General features: G+C 40.5%; 1 protein-coding gene across 5 annotated transcripts in view; it reads right to left on the reverse strand.

Annotated features, from left to right (window-relative positions):
- LOC120789538 (protocadherin-9) overlaps positions 1-19,592 on the reverse strand; it is a 196,954-nt gene extending 177,362 nt beyond the window's left edge. For all 5 annotated transcript variants that reach the window (XM_040126642.1, XM_040126476.1, XM_040126305.1 and 2 more), the window contains exon 1: positions 16,557-19,592. In XM_040126642.1, coding sequence (XP_039982576.1) covers positions 16,557-19,592 — 3,036 coding nt within the window. The remainder of the gene's footprint in view (positions 1-16,556) is intronic.
- Between the last annotated feature and the right edge of the window lie 217 nt (positions 19,593-19,809).

The raw sequence follows: 19,809 nt of genomic DNA on the forward strand, positions 1-19,809 counted from the left end.
TTTGTCTGGTTTTTCCAATTCCAGTCATTGACTTCCAATTTTTTTTTATATGTCAATATGGTTTCTGGCAAGATAGATTTTTTTCAAGTCAATTATTCAATTAAGGCAGTGACCTCTCCACACCCCTTTAACATATACACACACACACACACACACACACACACATCACACACATGCACTCGCAAGAAGAAGAAAGGATTCCTTCTTGTGAAGCTCTAATGCAGGCATCCAGGTGCAGAATAGAAAGCTCTGACATCAAATGATGCTTTATAGTTTTCCTTTTAAATGGACAAAGTCTAAAGGATTCAGATATCAATGATTAAGAAAACAAGCCAACGTTTCATTACTAAGAGGATAATATGACTGTTTTACAAATATATTCCGTGATGATCATTCTGTTTTATGAATCGCACTGAAATATTTTGAGGATTCTAATTATAAAATTGAAAGGAACCCGGTAAAGAAATCCTTTGCGACAGATATAATTCTTGCATTATTAACCAGTTTAATTTATCATGATAGCATGTTCCCAATTGGTAATTACACACGAAACACAAAGTACAGCTTTGATTACTGGAACAGTACTATGCTAAAGGTCAGTGTACAATGGAGTGGCCATAATGTGTCTGAATAAGGTCATACAGCCTTTTAGACACAATAGTATGAATGGTAGCCCATAGATATTCACTGTCTGGGTTAACTTTAAGGCTGGTCTGGACCTGATAACTCAATAGGTCTCACGCTGAGCCATCAACATCCTGTAGGCCCTCTTAAAACGGGAAAACAGTTTTGCCAAAATGGTGAGTTCACTTCAGGCACAGTTGCCTTTTGTCTGACATTTGTGTCTCGATGCTGAAACACGACACAGCATGACAGATATAAAATATAAAACTACTGACAGGTGATTTGGCTTGTTTTAAGAAAAATAACATTTTAGGACTCAAGTATAATCATATAATGCTCATTATACTGGATAAATATTTTACTGCAGTGCATATATCAAAAGAGTGTTATTCTAATAAAATATAGCTAACATCATGAGTGAATAATAGATGCTCTACAAACCACATGCTCATTACTAATCAATAATGCCCTTCTTTGTCCATAGGACAGACATGGCTTCAAACTGTGTTTTCCTAATCACACAGTAAACACAAGATCAAAGAACATGCTCCTCTAAGATATTAATCACCCCAATCTGCCCAGTGTGTTACATTAAATCCCATCTGTCCTTCTCTGGTTATGAATATCATCCCAGAGGCTGGGCTATTAATAAGTGGACACGTACACCCACTCCCTTACACACACACTTCCTACTGTGAAGATATGGACCAGAACAAGGCAGCCACTGATCTCTATGGGTGAACATCTTAGAGCAGTGTTGAATAAGTGTTGAGGGAATAAAGTCCCATCATCAGCACACCAACACACACACACACACACACACACACACACACACACACACACCCACTCAGACACACACATGCACCATTCATTGGGGATTCCATGTGATGTATGGCCTGGGGCAACCACAGTCCAGAGTCTGTGGTGGTGAAGAAATCTCATTGTTCCCTGGACAGAGGCTGGGCTGGTTTCTGGGACGCTGAAATACCCTACCAAGCCTGTAGCGGGGTCACATGTCACATGACAGACAGACAGACAGAGCCACGGCTTTTTAAAGATTTGGGGGGAGGGGTTAGGGGCAAATGAGGGGGCTGTGGTGTTACAGCCCCTCGTACGACAAGGTCCACTCCAACAACAAAGAAACTCCTGTAATCCATCTTTTCAAATTAGTTTCCAGTTATGATGATAAGTGAGATAAAAACTCTGTGGGCAGACAACCAAGGAAGAAAAAATCAACAGAGTGGATAATGTTCCCCTTTCTTGGCATCTGAGCTTCCATTAGAGCCTCCTTGTATATGTTACAGTAAAAGTTGCAGCCCTGAAAAGAGCATCCTCCGGTATTTTTGCACGGCTCCTTGCTGTGGTGCAGGAGGTCTGCCTTCTGAATGTCACAGCTAAAAGGCAGCCATAAAGCTCATACATTTGAAAAAAAAAACGTTTCCTGGAAAAGCAGTCGTGGAAGGAAATAGAAAATAAATCTGGGTGCATATATCCATTATCAGGGAACGTTATCGTCGGATGGGAGTCTGTGGAGAGGGAGGAAACCAGGCTGGGTCTCTATGTGCGCTGTAAGATAGGGGAAACCAATTTTCACCTCGTCCCCAACACACTACTTGATTCAGCCCTCGCTAACTCTGCACAACCAGGACTAAATCGTTTCATCTAAATAAGCTAGCCAAATGTTTTACACCTCTGCATATTACTGAGTTGCGATAAGGTGCTGGTTCACCATTCTGCGCAAAGCATCTCTTCTTTTCCTTTTTTTGTCCGCTCCGTGGCTCTAACAAAGATGAGCAGGACTGTAAGCTGCTGTGCATGCGAGGGCTGCAGAGATAGAAAAGTGCTAAAATAAGGAGGTGAGAGTATTTTAAAACCCTGCCATTTCTTATACCCTCGTCGATAAAACAACAGACAAGCCATATTTTATGTTTGCGTTAAATATTCCCATGTGTGGCACCTCTGTGACAGCTTATTCTTGGGCAGATTTATCACAACCCGTATCTGCTCAACTCAGTAGACAAAGGCAAGGCACACAGCTTACACTGTAGTGTGCTGATGCCTGAGGCACAAGACAAAGCATACAATCAATACAAATCTGCAGTCTATACATTGAACACGGGTGGGTTGACACATATCCTTCCAGCAGCCATACATCACAACTTCGTATCTAATTAGCTCCCTGAAGAGCATTATACGTCTACTAATTCACTCATATCTCTCACTGCACTCTTCAGGAGAGAAAATCTCATGCTATCCATGCTCTGTTGTTGCTCTTTGTTGTCGTGATGAAGGGAATCTATAAATGAGGTAGTACAGATTTAAGGAAATGTATAATTAGTCTTAACACCAATTAATCAGTGTTTTTCATCCAATTCACCACGAGGAACAATTCACACTTAATTCTATGATCTGCTACAGTTCAATCAGAAGGATCCAACCTCTCCCAATGCTAACGCCGAGACAGCTAAAGCTCTCATCTGGATCAAGAGATACCTACTAGAGTTACTGCATTAACAATAAATGTTTGCCCAACAGTAAGTGTCCAATTTATTGCCAATGGAACAAATCTGGAAAGTGCTAACATATGATATCATATAGGGTCACAATCCTTCGTTTAGTACTTATGAATATGCTTTTTTATATACTTTACTTTTGGAAAGAAGCTGTTCATGCTCATAAAAACGACAATGACAAACGTTGAAATGTCCCTTTTATTTCCACGTTGTTCATTACAACGGGCTTCAATGGAAACCCTTCAAAATCCCCATAAAAAGAAATTTTTGCCTTTATTCTTACTCTAATGTGTTTCCTTTAAGAATCCATTCGGAAACAACTATCAAGTCCTAAGAGAACTGAATCTAAATATCATATTTATCTGAATAAAAGGCTGAGAAGTAGCACTTAAATTTCAATCGTCTGTCCAAAGATCTTACAGAGGAAAAGACTACAGCTCAATGTATGTCTCTTCATCTTGAAATGAGTGGGGGTGTTATTTATTTATTTATTTTTTATCCAAGGTAGATTTACTGAGTACAAATGCTCTGCTCCAGGAATATCCTACCTCATACAGGTTCACACATCTACACGTGGAAGCCTCCTAGTACGACAACTGCCTTATCCACTGAACAACCCCAATGGAGCAAGTGGGGGTTTAGTGCCTTGCTTAAGGGCACCTCAGTGGTCTTTCCTCTTCCCCTAATTTATCTTGCATGTCCAAGGATGGACCTGACCACCTTTCGGTCAAAAGTTCACTTCTGTATCCTTTAGGTCACTTCCTCTTTCTTTTTGTATGTACGGTTGCATGCATATGTTGGTCTGTCTTTGGAAAGAAAAGGGAAATAGAAAAGTAACATTTGCCTCAGGTTCCCGGTGGTGTGACCACTGCAGCTTCCTTCAATAAAGCAATCTGATAAATACATTACAGTGGATGGGCTCTCCCCTCCCTGCAACAACAATGCATAACTCACTGCTGTCCTGGTGGATTCTGGGCTGTTACGGGTGAAAATGAAAATACTTTCTCTCTTTGTCTAGAGTCAAAACACATCTGGGGATTCATACTGAGAATTGCACTCACCTTTTCTTCATTTTCCCCATAAAAGGGAAAATATGAGTGACTACATACTGGTTAGGAAAGATTACACCAGAGGAAAATGTCAGTGGGAGTAGACCGCACTGTCATTAGAGGGAAATATGACAGCGTGTGCATCAGCAGCAGAAAAAACAAAAAAAAAACAAAGCTCCATCTCTTGGGCCCTCTTCAAGTGTCTGGCTGATCCTGATTTTAATTTAGTGCAATGGTGTCAGGCAGATGACTAATTTAGTGAAGTTCCCAGCCAGTGCTCTGTGTTTGAAAAGCTTCTGTCAGTTTATGCAAAGATATGGGAATATAGCATACGTAAGCATATTCAGTCAAGTCAATATGTTTGCTGAAGAGTAGAGTCAACTATTCAGTGTACTTCAATAGAAATACCCCATTAGAGAATTCTTATCTCCTGTTGTTCTGATTATTCCTGCATTTGTCTCTGAACACATCATAATTCACCTGGCTTCGAAGATATCAAATCACCAACCGTTGCTATATTTTTTATATTCTTGAGGCAAAGGTTTGATACGTGCTTTGTCATGATTTTTCTTTTCTCACGTATTTTTATTTTCATTCAGAGGCAAATATTGTCCTTTTTCTGTCTAGTTGACGTAGTTACAAAAAACAAAACGTGTCATCAACTTATGAAATATGATGCATTGCTGAAGATTAAACAGGCCAACGGTATATAAAGTAGTTGAAATCAGCTTCGCCTCAACCAGGTACAACAGTACAATGTTACTTAATACGATAATAATAATAATGTAAATGATATTTATATAACACTCACAGGGGATATTTTTCTGATCAATAAATACTACTCCTTTTGCTACTTAAGGAAACCTTGTTGATAATACTGGGCTTTAATTTAAGTAACATTTTGGACTTTACTTATAGTGGAGTTTTTTTTTACCTTGTTGTGCTGCTACTTTATATTAAGTGAAAGATCTGAATAATTCGTCAACCGGTACAAGTGAATCATGTGTTTGACCACCAATGGGTCTTCAATCAGTTACCTTTATTGGCTCACCTTGCGAACCAGTGCGCCGTGGCTGTGCATAATGAAACAAGGGCTGCTTTGACAACACTGCTGGTGGAAGACCAAGGACGGAATTAGTCTGGTTTTCTCTCCAAACAAGGTTAAAAAGGCATGTGACATCATTCCTGTGTGGATAATTGTTGGAGTGGATGTTGTGCTCTGTCCTGTGCGCTCAGTTTCATGATGACAAAGTTGTATCACAGGAGAATGTGAACACAGGGGTTTATAAATCGGCTACAAGGACTGCGTGTGCTTCTTGCTGTGCCAGCACAGGCTTTCTGTCAAACATCTACACAGAATTGAATGCATCTGGTCGCTGGTGTGGTTCAGTTTAAGTCCTCTGTGAGAAAAAGACTTTGGTCCTGTGTACTATTTGCTAATTGCTCTCTCATTGGCAAAACCTCTGCGTTACATTTCGGCACTGGCGTGTTCATTGAACAAATGCTTTGTGAAGAAAAAGGACTGACTCTTCATATTCTGTCACTAACCACACTATGTATATAGAGGTCACATCTGGGACCATTGCTAACATTGTCTGTCTGCAAATATAGGCTGTGCAACAGCAGAAAAAAGTAAGCCTGCCACAGCAAATTTACCAAATTCAGTGATAGCATAGTATTTTCACAGATCCACGGTATCTACAGTCTTACCACCCCACATGGATTCCACTAAATTTGTAAATCTGGCCACATGAGATTGGGAGACACTGACAACATATTCTGATAAAATGTTCAGGGATGCAATACTAACATTACCTTTTTGCCCTTCTTTTTGGAAAAGAGAGGCAATATGATTATACTCTAGGTCAGAAGTCAGGTTTCAAATTCCAGTCAGTAAGTGCACACAGCTTTTTGAAAGTGACCGTATAGATGAGGTCAAACTTTAAAGCCTATATTTATTTATTTAGCCTCTATTTTTTTCCTCGTCCTCACTCAAATGCAGACTAAGCTCTACTTCTGGCTTTCAAACGGAATGGACAGATTAAGCTGAGTTAGGCCTACTTTCCACAGATGTGTTGGCGTGGCACTTTGAAATCCACACTCCCCCCTCTCTCTTTCTGCAAAAAACCAGTTAAGAGGTGACACATCTATACTTCTTAAACTGGAAGGTAGCCGGAGATTAACAACTGAAAGTGTCACTACAAAAAGTCAGCTCTTGCAAGAAAAAAAAAAAACATTTGTTACAATAGTGTTTCTTTTCCTTAATATTTTCATAGGTACACGCACTATACAATACATTCAGTATCTTACTGTTTGTTATGATGGTGCTGGTGGTGATGGTGATGAAGATGATTATGGTGTGGGTTATGAGGCAGGTTTTTACTGTTAATTTGCAGGTCAGCTCAACATGAATTCTTGCAGACCTGTAATTAAGAGCCGTTCATTTACACATGCTTCCTCCGTTCCACCAATCAGAATTAAATCTTAATTGGATTAAGCGTGCAAGAGTGAAGATACAGCAAAAATGTTCGGGAAAGGGGGACTTTAGATCGCAGTTTTAAGATTCTACCATAAAGTGAATTTTGGGTTTAAGTTTTCTGTTTCTGTATCCCAATTACTCAGAGCCATAAAAGCTCATGAAAGAGCTTTTAATGTTTTTTTAAGTTATGCTGGACAATTATCCACATTTACGTCACAGCCAGTTCAGTTGAGTATGAACATTTACTCATGGTATATTATGAAATTAGTTCTAAACTAATGCGGGGAAAGGATTTCGTGAGTGACTGTGAAAGACTAGTTAACAAAAACCAGTTGTTGCAGGATCAAAGTTTGTCAGTCTGTCTTGAAACAATACTTACATCTCCATATGTACATTGAAAGAGTTTTTGTGGCAGTAATGATTCCTCTGGTTCACACTGGCTTTGAAGAGATCACTTCTCAGCACAACTCCATTTTTGGATGAAACGAAAACTGTGGATCTTGTCTCCTATATCTTATATTAAAGATGTGCTCAGAAGCGATTCCTTCATGACCAGGAATAAACGTTACAGCAACCATTAACTCTGTCGATGACAATACGTGCATGTAAGTTTTGTATTAAAACAGACCCGAGCCTACGTCTAAAACCCTTAGCAACAGATGTTTGAGAGCAGCTGCGAACTCGATCCGGTTGACAGTCATGTATTAGGTCAGTTTGGCCAAACTCAACATTCAGCATGCCGGCAAACTGTACGCAGAGACATAAAGACAACGTGTACTTATGTGACTCTTTAAGAGAGAAAATGGTTAAATTCCCTCACACCAAACTACCTCTTTAAATGAACTTTTAATTGAAATTTCACTTTCACTGTGAGTGAATTATTACGTTGGCTGTGTGTCAGTGACTTTGTGTGCCTCATTTCAAATAATGGATTCAGTCAAACCAGAAAATGTATTTGCTTCTTAAAATACACAATTTGGCATTATAATCAGCCGAAGTACTTGTTTATGGGCAAATGCTGATTAGAAGTGGTTCACACGTGGTAGCTTGACTACAACATATCCCAGTTTATACATAATGTCTTATCACAACATCACAAAAAGAGAACAAATGGACGAATTAAAAACAAGAAAGGACTGATCTCTTTGAAACATTTATTATGAAATTATAAAGGTAGAATAGCACTGTTCAAATAAAGCTTTTGAAAACAGAATAGGAGTAGCAATGTACTGAATAATTGGCAGAGTTTATTTCAGATGTAATTAACGTATACCCAGCAACGAGAAAAGAAAAGGAGTAAGCAGGGCAAATAAATAAAACAAAAGAAAAATAAAACAAGTTCATTATTGTGTAACACAGCACATTAGGCAAGATTACCAGGAGTTCAATTTACATGAAACATCTCATATATACAAGAAAGATTTACATCGATGAGGGTTACAGAGTCCTTGTGAGCTCTGGGGCCGGGCGGCAAAGCAGTCAATGGCAGTCACATTTCAAGACAAGGGTGGCTCTTTGCTTAAGGGCGGATTTGGCTGGCAATGCCATTATCAGAACTATTAGTTTAGACACTGGGACACGGTAGTGGCAGAGTAGCAGCCTGTGTGTCACTTGACACAGCAACCCAGTGACAAGGACACGTCTCCCTCTGGGTTTGTCATGTCAGAACATACAGCACTACTTTGCCTATCTTTTACACACAAGCCCATCTCTCTCTAATGATAAAGCGAGAGAGGACGGTAACAGGAAGAAAGTGGGACTACCTGCTGAACACAAAGCACCCTCATCTGTCACAAATGATCAGAACACAAAGGTGAAAACACCCTTGGTGATTTAACATTGCATGTAACGGCATTGACCCCGATAAAACATGGGTGAAAAGTGTGGGCTGGAGACGGGGAAGATAAGGAGTGAGTGGAGGGGCCGAGTGAGGAGTGGAAAGGGGGGATGGGTTGTTGGGGTGTGGGGAGGGGTATTCAAGAAATGAAGTAGCATCATAACCTCATCTTTTTATATCACTTTTTTTTAGACAAGCAAGCAGTCAAGAAACATTTTCTTCCACCCTCTACTCTTATATTTAAGGTAAATTTGAGAGATTTCAGACGCAATGCTGATACCTCAAGTGTTTTAAGCTGCAGTTTGTCTTTTTCTCATCATTCAGTTAGAACAAAAATGAAGCTAGCATGTCAACTTGATTGATTGCCTTAGAAAAATGGGATATGTGTTTTGTGGATTAGTGAAAACATGGGGATGAATTAAGTAATGACAGTCCCACAAAAGCCACAATGACTTTGGTTTTTGTGCATGCAAAACATTGATTTCGCAAAGCAAACCCCCTGAAGATTGATCATCAATCAATTTGCTTTGAGAAATTGCACAAATGGTTGGTAAATCTGAGATGAATGGGTTGCCAGCCAAAAGTGATGGACAAACAACAAACCAAGAAAGAAAAAGTAAATCACATATGCACACACACACACCTAAGGCCTTTTGATATATATGAAAATTGTTATTATCAAAACTGTATTGTATACTTTTCACAGAATAAAACAGTGTAATGACGAGGAAAGGTATCTCAACACACGTATGAAAATGGTTAAAACAGAAATTAAAAAGAATAAAATGCTCACAAAAAATCAAATGTAATTCCTGGTAATTTGCCATCATCTGTGTTTTGCCAATCCTGCCCCTGGCGGTTACAAGCGACCAAGAAAAAAAAAACAAAAGGCCATAAATAAATAAATATATAAATATATTAAAAATCAGTAGCACTTCATTTTTCTCAACAGAGGAAAATAAAAACATATAAATGAACTCCACAGTTCAGCCAGCGTACCAACAGGGAGCTTTTGATTTATTTTGTTGTTTTGTGCAGACAAAACTGGATCTCCCTTGGGGCAATAATCTACTCTGGTAGTACTCACACCCGCTACCTTACTATAGCCCGCAATCCATTTCATTTCCTTTTACCCACCTAGCCAGAGAGGACATGACAAGGTTTTTAAAGAAATACAATGTTCTCTGCAGTAAAGGGCCCTGCAAATCCTCCATTGATGATTTAAAGCTTTGATAGAAACTTCACTCACAGACTTATTGGCTTACTATCGCCTGATGGCTACATTTGTTTTGAGGATCCGTTACATTTTACTCAGTAAGACAATGCAGTAGTCTGTAGGTTATTCTTCTTGCATCTACCGATAGTTTGCTTAATTATTAAACCGATGTTGGCAACAGATCCAACTGTAGACAAAAGAGAATTTTTTCAAAGATTCGGTTAATTAATGTCTTTCTACATTTTTATCCAGTTTAAACATTTTTTTCATATGCAATGACAAAAACAATGAGATTTTACAAGCTGGAATTTTTTTTAATCCGCTCAAACATCTTCAGTCAAAAGTATTATGGACATGTACAGTGCAAGAGATCACAAGCACAGTGTCCCGAAGAAGTGACAGGAGAGCTGAGGAAAGGGATGCCTGATCACAGTCCGCAACAATCACTGGCCTCTCTCCATCTTCCTTTTTCATACTGCCAAACTCTGTGTCAGCACAAACCAGAAGATATTGCAACAGACTTTTCCCCTCAGGTGCAACATTGTCATAGTTCATTAATCTTCTCAAACTTCTCGTGCTGCCATCAGCCCCCGTACGTACTACTAATCCCCTTATTAATGCGGCAAATGAACCTGCACAAGAAGGACGACTTCCCCAAGGCTCCATAATTACAATGGTCTGTACAAACTCCTGTTTGCATAGAATGTCTATTCATTAAGTGAACTGACAAGACAACTCCAGGAATAATCCACTAAAGATTTCCTGTTATTCCTCAAAGGTCTTTCTCACATCTTTCACTTTAAACTGCATACTACATTTACTTTAATATTTAATAGCCTACCCATTTCTTGTGACTGATATGTGATAGAACTCTTTTTTAAGAGGGGAAAATGATATAAGAGTAAGATGCAGATAGACAAACTGAACACAATTTAATGGAAAAAATCTCCCGAATAATTGGGATTAAGTCAACTTAATCTGAATAGATTGTCAATTGTTCTATATGTGCTGTATGTACCCAGAGCTAAGGCATGATTTGTGCTGCAGAAGAGAAGATCTGAGCAGTGTGGGATAAATGAACTGTACGCTCACGCTTCCTTTCAGTGCTTGCATCTTTTCTGCCATGCATGAAAAGCACTAATAACCCACAGCAATTAAGCCTTTTTACACATGAGGTGTTCAGGCCACATGGTTGCACAACTGAAAGTCCATATAAGGCCCATAATTGTGCATCATAACGTATAATGTATATTACCATAACAAAGCGAGGGGAAAGAGGACAAATCCTGTGTATCTGCAAGAATGTACATATCAATCTGTATACAGTGCTTTCAGAAAGTATTCAGACCCCTTCATGTTTTTTCACATTCTTATATGTTGCAGCCTCATGCTAAAATTTTAAATTCATTTATTCCCTTATCAGTCTATACTCAGTAGCCCTTAATGACAAAGCAAAAACTGAATTTTAGAAATTTTTGCACATTTATTAAAAAGGAAAAACTGAAATGTCAAATGACATGAGTATTCAGACCCTTTGCTATGACACTTGAATTTTAGCTCAGGTGCCTCCTATTTCTCTTGATCATCTTTGAGATGTTTCTCTACCTTAATTGGAGTCCAGCTGTGGTAAAATTGGTTGGACATGATTTGGAAAGGCACACACCTGTCTATATAAGGTCTCACAGCTGACAATGCACTTCAGAGCAAATGCCGAGCCATCACATTGAAAGAACTGCCAGCAGAGCTCAGGGACAGGATTGTGTTGGGGCACAGAACTGTGGAAAGTTACAAAAAAAATTTCTGCTGCATTAAAGGTTCCCAAGAGCACAGACAGTGGCCTTCATAATTCTTAAATGGAAGTAGTTTGGAACAACCAGGGGTCCTCCTAGAGCTGTCCACCTGGCCAAACTGAGCAATCGTGGATAAGGACCTTGGTAAGAGAGGTGACCAAGAACCCGGAGGTCACTCTGGCTGAGCTGAGCTATGGAGATGGGAGAAACTTACAGAAGGACAACCATCACTACAACACTTTACTGATATGGGCTTTATGGCCAAATGGCCAGATGGAAGCCTCTCCTTGGCGAAAGACACATGAAAGCCTTCTTGGAGTTTGCAAAAAAGCACCTGAAGGACTCTGACTGTGAGAAACAAGATTCTCTGCCCTGATGAAACTCAATATTGAACTGTTTGGCCTAAATTCTAGGCTTAATGTGTGGAGGAAACCAGGCACCGCTCATCACCTGCCCAATACCATCCCAACGGTGAAGCACGGTGGTGGCAGCATCATGCTGTGGGGATGTTTTTCAGCGGCAGGGACAGAGAGACTGATCAGGGTTGAGGGAAAACTGAATGGAGCAAAGTACAGAGATATCCTTGATGAAATCCTCGTCCGAAGTGCTCAGGACCTCAGACTGGGCTGAAGGTTCACCTTCCAACAAGACAATGACCCTAAGCACAGCCAAGACAATGCAGGAGTGGCTTAGGGACAACTCCGTGAATGTCCTTGAGTGGCGCAGTTAGAGCCCTGACTTGAACCCAATTGCACATCTCTGGAGAGACCTGAAAATGGCTGTCCAGCAACAGTTCCCATCCAACCTGACAGAGCTTGAGAGGATCTACAGAGAAGATTGGCAGAAAATCCCCAAATCAAGGAGTACAAAGCTTGATGTGTCATACCCAGAAGACCCGAGGCTGTAATCGCTGACAAAAGTGCTTCAACTAAGTACCGAGTAAAGGGTCTGAATACTTATGTCAATATACTTAAGATTCTATTTTCTCTTTGTCGTTATGGATTATTGAGTGGAGACTGATGAGGAAGAAAATGAATTTAAATTATTTTTGCATAAGGCTGCAACATAACAAAATGTGAAAAAAGTGAAGGGGTCAGAATACTTTCTGAATAAACTGTACGCTCCACAGAAACTCAACAGCCTAATTATCACATTCACCATGGGATTTATTTGAGGTTAATGGTGAAGAGTGAGAACTTAAAATATGGTCTATAATTGATTAAGCATGAAGTTTCATACACAGTCTCGGTGACTGCTTTCAAACCCTGCACCCTCAGTAAAACCATGTTAATGTGTTCATATCATGGGCCTTAGGATCTGATGTTCACAACATGGTTAATGCATAGCCACTGGGCTCATGTTATGTTAGTGAACCACGTCTATGTGTAAGGCTACTGAAAGGAAGAAGTAAGTCTGATGGTGAAACAGCTAGGATTATACTTGGTTTCTTAGATGCTTGTGTTGCATTGTGAAACTAGGACAGTATTTTCATGCTTTTTTCCACAGTGTTGTTTACACTAATGTAGGTCCCTGGAGGGTAAATAATAAGTGGAAAAAAAGGAAAGAAAGGCAAGGATTGCTTCTATTGCTATCAGCAAAGTTTGGGGTCGCTATAAAGCTGATTCCACTAGGCGTTTGTCTGTGATTACACTGTTGTAGCTGTCTGCTACTGTATTTCTATTCCCTATGTTCTATATTCTCTGAGAAAAAGACACCACTGAAATCTTCATGCTTTGCTGTTGTTCTTCAGCTCTTCCTCTCTGCTTGCGTATTTATCAATTCCATTATTCATTGATTGGTGCTGATTTTGCATAGGAGTGACTCGTGAGAACTGGAAGAAAATGGCTTTTCAATTCTTAGAGAGCCGGCCAATTTTTAAAAGCTTTTCAACTCAGCTTTAAATGTCTTTCTTTTTCGTTTCCTCTTTCAATTAATTGCTTATTTAATGTCAACTTCAGGCAACACTGGGTGATTGATGTTGTTTTGTCTCATAAGGCAACAATGTACTGTAAGTTCTCAATTTCCTCATTCTATCTATACTTTTGTGATGCTTTATAATGTGCTAAAATTCAGCACTTTACTGGCTGCAATTTCAATACAATACATCAGATCAAAGATTACAACAGAAAAATAACTGGTAATATTTTAAACGATATTAACTTGTTTTTATTATCTATCTATATTGAGTCTGACTTATTTATTTCACCTAATTTTTCCTGATATTGCGCTATCCCCATTGCTGCTGTAACACTGCAAATTCCCCCCCTCCCCATAGGATTAATAAAGGATTATCTTATCTTATCTTATCTTATATATAAGAAGTCTTTTAATAATGGAGTTCTTATCTTTTTCCAAAGCGCGTCTACTCTGCAGGGAATATGATATGATAATCCGATGATATTACCTTTTGGATAAACTGTCTGTTTAAAAATTCACTCAAAGGTAGTTGGTATTTTTGGCTGTTTTTTTTTGTTTTTGTTTTTTTAAAATTACAACTAGTCTCCCCTCTGTTTTTACTCAATATGCAGGCAGAATTCAAAAAAGGGAATAGGATATACTGGGTGGGCCTCTGTTTACCGATGCTCATAAAATGGAGATGACATGCGGATGTCAATACAAATGGTCGCATTGTGCAAAAAAAAAAATCTAAATATGTAAGTAACAACGACACATAACAATGACACACTGATAACATACCCTGCTTTATCCAGTAAGACATCTCAGCGCAGGTATTGATTTTACCACAATCTATAACTGTCATTTAGCCTCAACTATGAGCTGGAATTTGTATCAGTAAGATGTTTTTGGGGTAATTATTACTAAGAACCACACAGATATGCCTAAAGAGTCTTAATTACAATTATCCAAAGATTGAAGTTAGCTAATAGTGGTAAGGCAGAAAATTAGTTTTTCTCCTATAATAAGGAAACAGAGATAAGAAAGTGTACCCTTGTGTGCACTCAAAACATATTATTGCATATTCATTTGAGTAACTCAGAGGTATTGCAAATGTGAAGGATATGTCACTTCTACTTTTTATGTTAGTGGGTTTTGTCTCAATCTAAATATATATGTTTTATCAATATATAAATAAATAGCGATTTGATTATACATTTGTGAATTTCATGACATGATGGTAAGATGTAATGTTTCATGTTCCACCTCTGAAAATAGGTGACAATATCGAATGAAGATGGTTAGATTGAACTCAGCTGAACTGCTTTGGTGTCATTAAGGAATTAAAAGAAAGTAAAATTAAACTGAGGCACAACTTACATTTATGCTACACACAAGTACTAAGAAAAATATTAATCCAATTGTACAGAACATTTCAGAGGAACATGTGTGAGCAAAAGTATCTGCAACAGTGCATTATTTATATTATCATTGGCACTATTCTGTAGAACACATTGCGTCTGTTTGTGTGCTTCTTTGAATCATTTGTCGGAATTATTGAGTCCAATAAATCTTTTGCGGGACCGTGGGACGGCTCAGCAAGTCAATAAGTAAGTTGTGCTTACAGTATAGTGTCGTATCTCATGTGTCGTCTTCTAGGGTTGAATCCCTTCCGCCACAGCCATCACCCATTTCATCACCTCGTCTCTTCTCTCTCTCTCTCTCTCTCTCTCGCACAAATCACCAACCACACACACACACACACACCAACGGCGCCGGGCAAATGACGCCAAAGTGAATGCCTCTTTTGACTGCTACCTCTCACACAGAAACACATTAAATGCAACCCCAGATGCAGTGACCCGGAGGTGTGCATCGATAGGAGTCGCACAGTGTCACCCCTGTAATTCCACCCTCTCTTCCGGATAGATCTTATCACTCACAACTCTAACTGCCATTATCAATCTTCCCTGTGCAGCCTCTGCATCATTAGGCTAGAGTATTTCACTAAGAACACCAACAAAGGTTTCACTCCTTTCTTCTCCTCCCTTGCATTTATAAGTCCACTGCAGGCTGGCGTCGTGCCAGGCTGTGCCATGCAGCGCAACACTGCCACCTAAAGGTTCAGTACCACCACCCATCAAGCCTGACCCACTGACAACACACTCCCTCTGCCTCCCTTTCTCCCTCTGTACTCTCTCCGTTCCCTCTTCTCTGCCATTCCTTGTATTTGTCCACGTGTGTTCCATTAGATTATAACTATGTGTTGTGTAGTGGAGCTTTATTATCAGAAAAATTAATAAGGCTTTGATAGGAAGCAGCATGGATTACGTTGAAATTTGAGACTCATTATTGGCTAATCCTTTTTGAATTGGATGCGTATCAAGTTCCAGACAAGCTTCACTCGGATCGCTAGTGTGCTTTGAGAGGAGGCATTTAATTCAAGTTTAGATGATGTGGCAAAGCCTACAGTGACATTCACAATACCACCGCAGCGGACTAATTATTGACCGTCGTTATTGCTGCAGGTGTTGAAAAGGTTACAGAGTCTTTTGTGACATTACAAAACACACCAAAACGAAGAAACAAACAAAAAAACATGAATACACTCAAGAGTTTTATGAGGAGAGAGGTGAACAGTCAGCTAATTTTTTGGAGAATGTGTGCAGCATTTATCTATGATGACAACAGTAATCTGAGTAGATAGGCAAGAAAAAAATGTTTCTTTCACAAAGAACATTGAGTCACAATTAATGTTATGTTGGTACATTTTACCAGTGATCTAACCTGGGTGCTGAATAGACAAAATAAGGCAAGGCAATCACTCACCCACTTCCATTTTGTTATATATTAATTAAATATATATTAATGACAAAACATCAGTCTATAATTGTTTCCCCCAAAATTATGCATGTGTTTGTCGAGTCCATAATCAACTCCATTAATTGGCAGTTGTTCAAGTTACTCTTTGCCTTTTTTTCATTTTTAAGTTTGAGACACAGAGGAACTTGCTGAAGCAGTATGTCTCCTGTACTCTTTTCTTTTGCTTCACAGTAACTTAGAGCGAGTCTCTAATCTAGACTGGCACTTTAGCACTGTGGCACAGGGCAGTTATAGGCAGTACTTATAGACCAGTAAAAGTGCTCTTTTACCTGCTGTCTGGTGTGCATGGGCCCCTTCGTCTTGAACCCTCCTTGGGAGCTGCACTCTGAGGCACTGAAGTGGTCGGAGCTCGTGGAGGACCTCTTGGAAAGGGTGTCACAGCCCCCAACAAATGTGTTATCCAATGGGAGCTCCTGAATCACGTGATGCTTCTTCACTGAGACCGGCGTGTCAGCCTTCAGGTGGAAGGCTGATTGTGGCGAGGCGGACTTGTAGTGTCGGGCCAGGTCTGGGCTGCTAGGTTTGAAGGTTGTGGTAGGTGTGGCATTCCAATCAAAGCGTCCAATCCCTTGCTCCTCGAGCTCAGTTGGCAGGCTGATGGTTCCGTTGATTGGCTCGTGGGCAGGATCGTCAGGTTTGTTCCCCTCAATGGTGACAAAGTTGAGCAGGGAGCTTTTTGGGGATTTCCTTTTCTTGCGCTTTTTCTTCTTATTCTGCTTGTTCTCTGTATTGGGTGACATCCACTCAGCCCCCTGTTTTTTTCTCTGTGCAGCTTTGAACCTGGAAGCGTGGCGACAGCGCAGCAGCACAGTAACAAAGATGACAATAATCACCACTAAGGCGCCAGTAACAAAGGCTATCATTATGGTTAAATAGTCACCACTTTGATAAATTTCACTGCTTTCGTCAATGTTTCGGTCAATTGGGGTCTCCAATTTGCGTCGGATGAGATCATATATGAGAGTTGAGTTGCCAACAGTGTCATTGACATACAGAAATACCAGCACCAGAGTATGGAGAGATTTGGGATATCCCAGGTCACTGATATTGACTACTAATCTGTGTAAGCCTACGTCAGTCACTGCTGGTTTTTCCTCCAGCGTAATATTCCCTGTGACAGGGTCAATTCTGAACAGACCCTTGTTGTTTCCACTCACAATGGTGTACTTGAGTTCTGCATTCATCCCTGTGTCACCATCCACAGCAAACACTTCTGCTACCACAGATCCCGGAATAGAGGAGAGAGGAACGAGCTTGAAAGATGTGTTGGAGGGGGGGTAGATGACGATGGGGGTGTTGTCATTCACATCAATGACATTGATGGTTACCTTGGCAGCTGAAGAGCAAGGAGGCCTGCCACTGTCCACAGCCCTGACATCAAACGTGTAGGAGCTCTGTTGCTCCCTATCAAATGACACATTAGATTTTATCACCCCAGAGTAAGGATCCAGTATAAAGTTCTCATTGTCATTCAGTATAGAAAGAGAAACAGCAGCATTTTCTCCAGCATCTGAATCTGTCACAGTTATCACCCCCACAGTGCTGTATTTAGGGAGATTCTCAGATACAAAGAATTGAAAGTGGTTATGGGTGAACTTAGGGTTGTTATCATTTTCATCCAGCACAGTTACAATAACAGCTGCCTGCGTTTGCAGAGGAGGCGTCCCGTTATCTCTTGCCGTTACAGTGAAGAGGAACCTGTCCTGATCCTCCCGGTCAAAAACCCTGGATGCAGTCAGGACCCCTGTTTTGCGGTCGAGGTCGAAGAATGATGCATTCGGTCCCAGCTGATAAACTATCTCTGCGTTTTTCCCGCTGTCCTCGTCTGTGGCGCTCAGAGTAGTTAGGAACAGGTCACGTTTGTTGTTTTCCATAACAGCCAGCTCAATGACTGGCTGAGTAAAAATAGGAGGGTTGTCATTCTCATCCTCCAGCCTCACTCTTACCAAGGCAGTCTGATTCAAGCTCGGTTTCCCAGAATCAGAAGCTACAATTTTAAAGTTGTATTCCTTGGTCCCTTCATAGTCAAGCAGCGCAGATGTTTCTAACAGATACTGGTTGTCGTACACAGCTTTGAGATGGAAGGGCACATCCTTCTCTATGAAACAAATGACCTTGCCGTTAATGTCAGTGTCTTTGTCTGATACTGTGATGAGAGCAATCTTAGTATTGATGGGATCCTTCTCGGAGAGGAAAACAGTGCCATTAATGGGACTGATTATGTATCTCAGGTCTATATTAGGTGGATTGTCATTAACATCAGTCACATTTATGGTAACAGTAGCTCTGGCAGGACTAGAGCTGCCATCACTAGCTAAAACAGAGAGCTTATGAATAGAAGTCTCTTCTCTGTCCAGAGGCCTCTGCACTGTAATTAGGCCAGATGTTGTATTTAATACAAAGAGTCTTTTTGTAGCGGGAGACACCTGAGTCCCAAAGACATAACGTATCTCTGCATTTGCCCCTATGTCAGCATCTGTGGCCTGAAGCTGCACAACAGACGTGCCAATAGGGGAGTTCTCCGGTATATGCACCTCTATCTGACTCTCTTTAAACACTGGTCTGTTATCGTTGACATCTGTTACTGTAACTTGGAGAATAGCAGTGCTGGATTTCTGTGGACTGCCGCCATCCTCCACTTTGATCTTCATTACATATGTATCTTTCTGCTCTCTGTCCAGATTCTGCTGCACAATGAGCTGGGGCCACTTCTCCCCCTCAGGCGTTTCTACTATGTCTAAGCCGAAGGCACTTTGCCCGTTGATCAGCTCGTATTTGTGGACACTGTTGGGGCCAGTGTCTGGGTCAGTGGCAGAAGGAATAGCGAAGCGGCTGTTAATGAGCGTGTTCTCGGGGATGGAGATGTTGATCACAGGGGACGGGAACATGGGGGCATTATCATTTGTGTCTTTGACGATTATTTTGATCTTAATCAGCCTGAAATAATCATTAGGCAGAATGACCACTTCAATTTCAAAGGAGCACTCACTGTCCTCAAATGACGGACCGGGGCACAACTTCTCCCTGTCAATTCGGTTTGATGTTGTGAATATCTCACCAGTGCTGCTCAGAACGCGGACCAGTGGGTTATCGCCTGCTTTGGAGACGAGCCGGTAAACGAGATTAGCACTTGCTCCAGTGGCAGCATTTGTATGGGAAATGTTTAGGTCCTTTGGTATGTTTCCAATGAGGACGTTTTCTTGCAACTCCTCTCTGATGGGGTAGATTAGCTCTTGGGCTATTGAAGGGTCGAGCCATACGCAGGCAAGTAGGGCACCCAACAGGTAATAGTCTTTTAGATCCATGACAGTGTAAATGTGTTTCCAGCCTTCTCAACTCAAAGGTTTCTTTCTATGCGATGCTTATAGAGGCAGTGGCTCCTTGCATGTGATGGCAGGAATCTTCCACAGACAAACCTACGAATACATGACAGAGATTGTCTTCAGTGATATAACTTCACCATGCACAGTAATTAAATTGATGACAACCATCCCCCTCCTTACAATCAGCTGTTTTTTTTCC

The sequence above is a fragment of the Xiphias gladius genome, chromosome 1, assembly GCF_016859285.1.
Source record: "Xiphias gladius isolate SHS-SW01 ecotype Sanya breed wild chromosome 1, ASM1685928v1, whole genome shotgun sequence".
NCBI lineage: Eukaryota > Metazoa > Chordata > Actinopteri > Istiophoriformes > Xiphiidae > Xiphias > Xiphias gladius.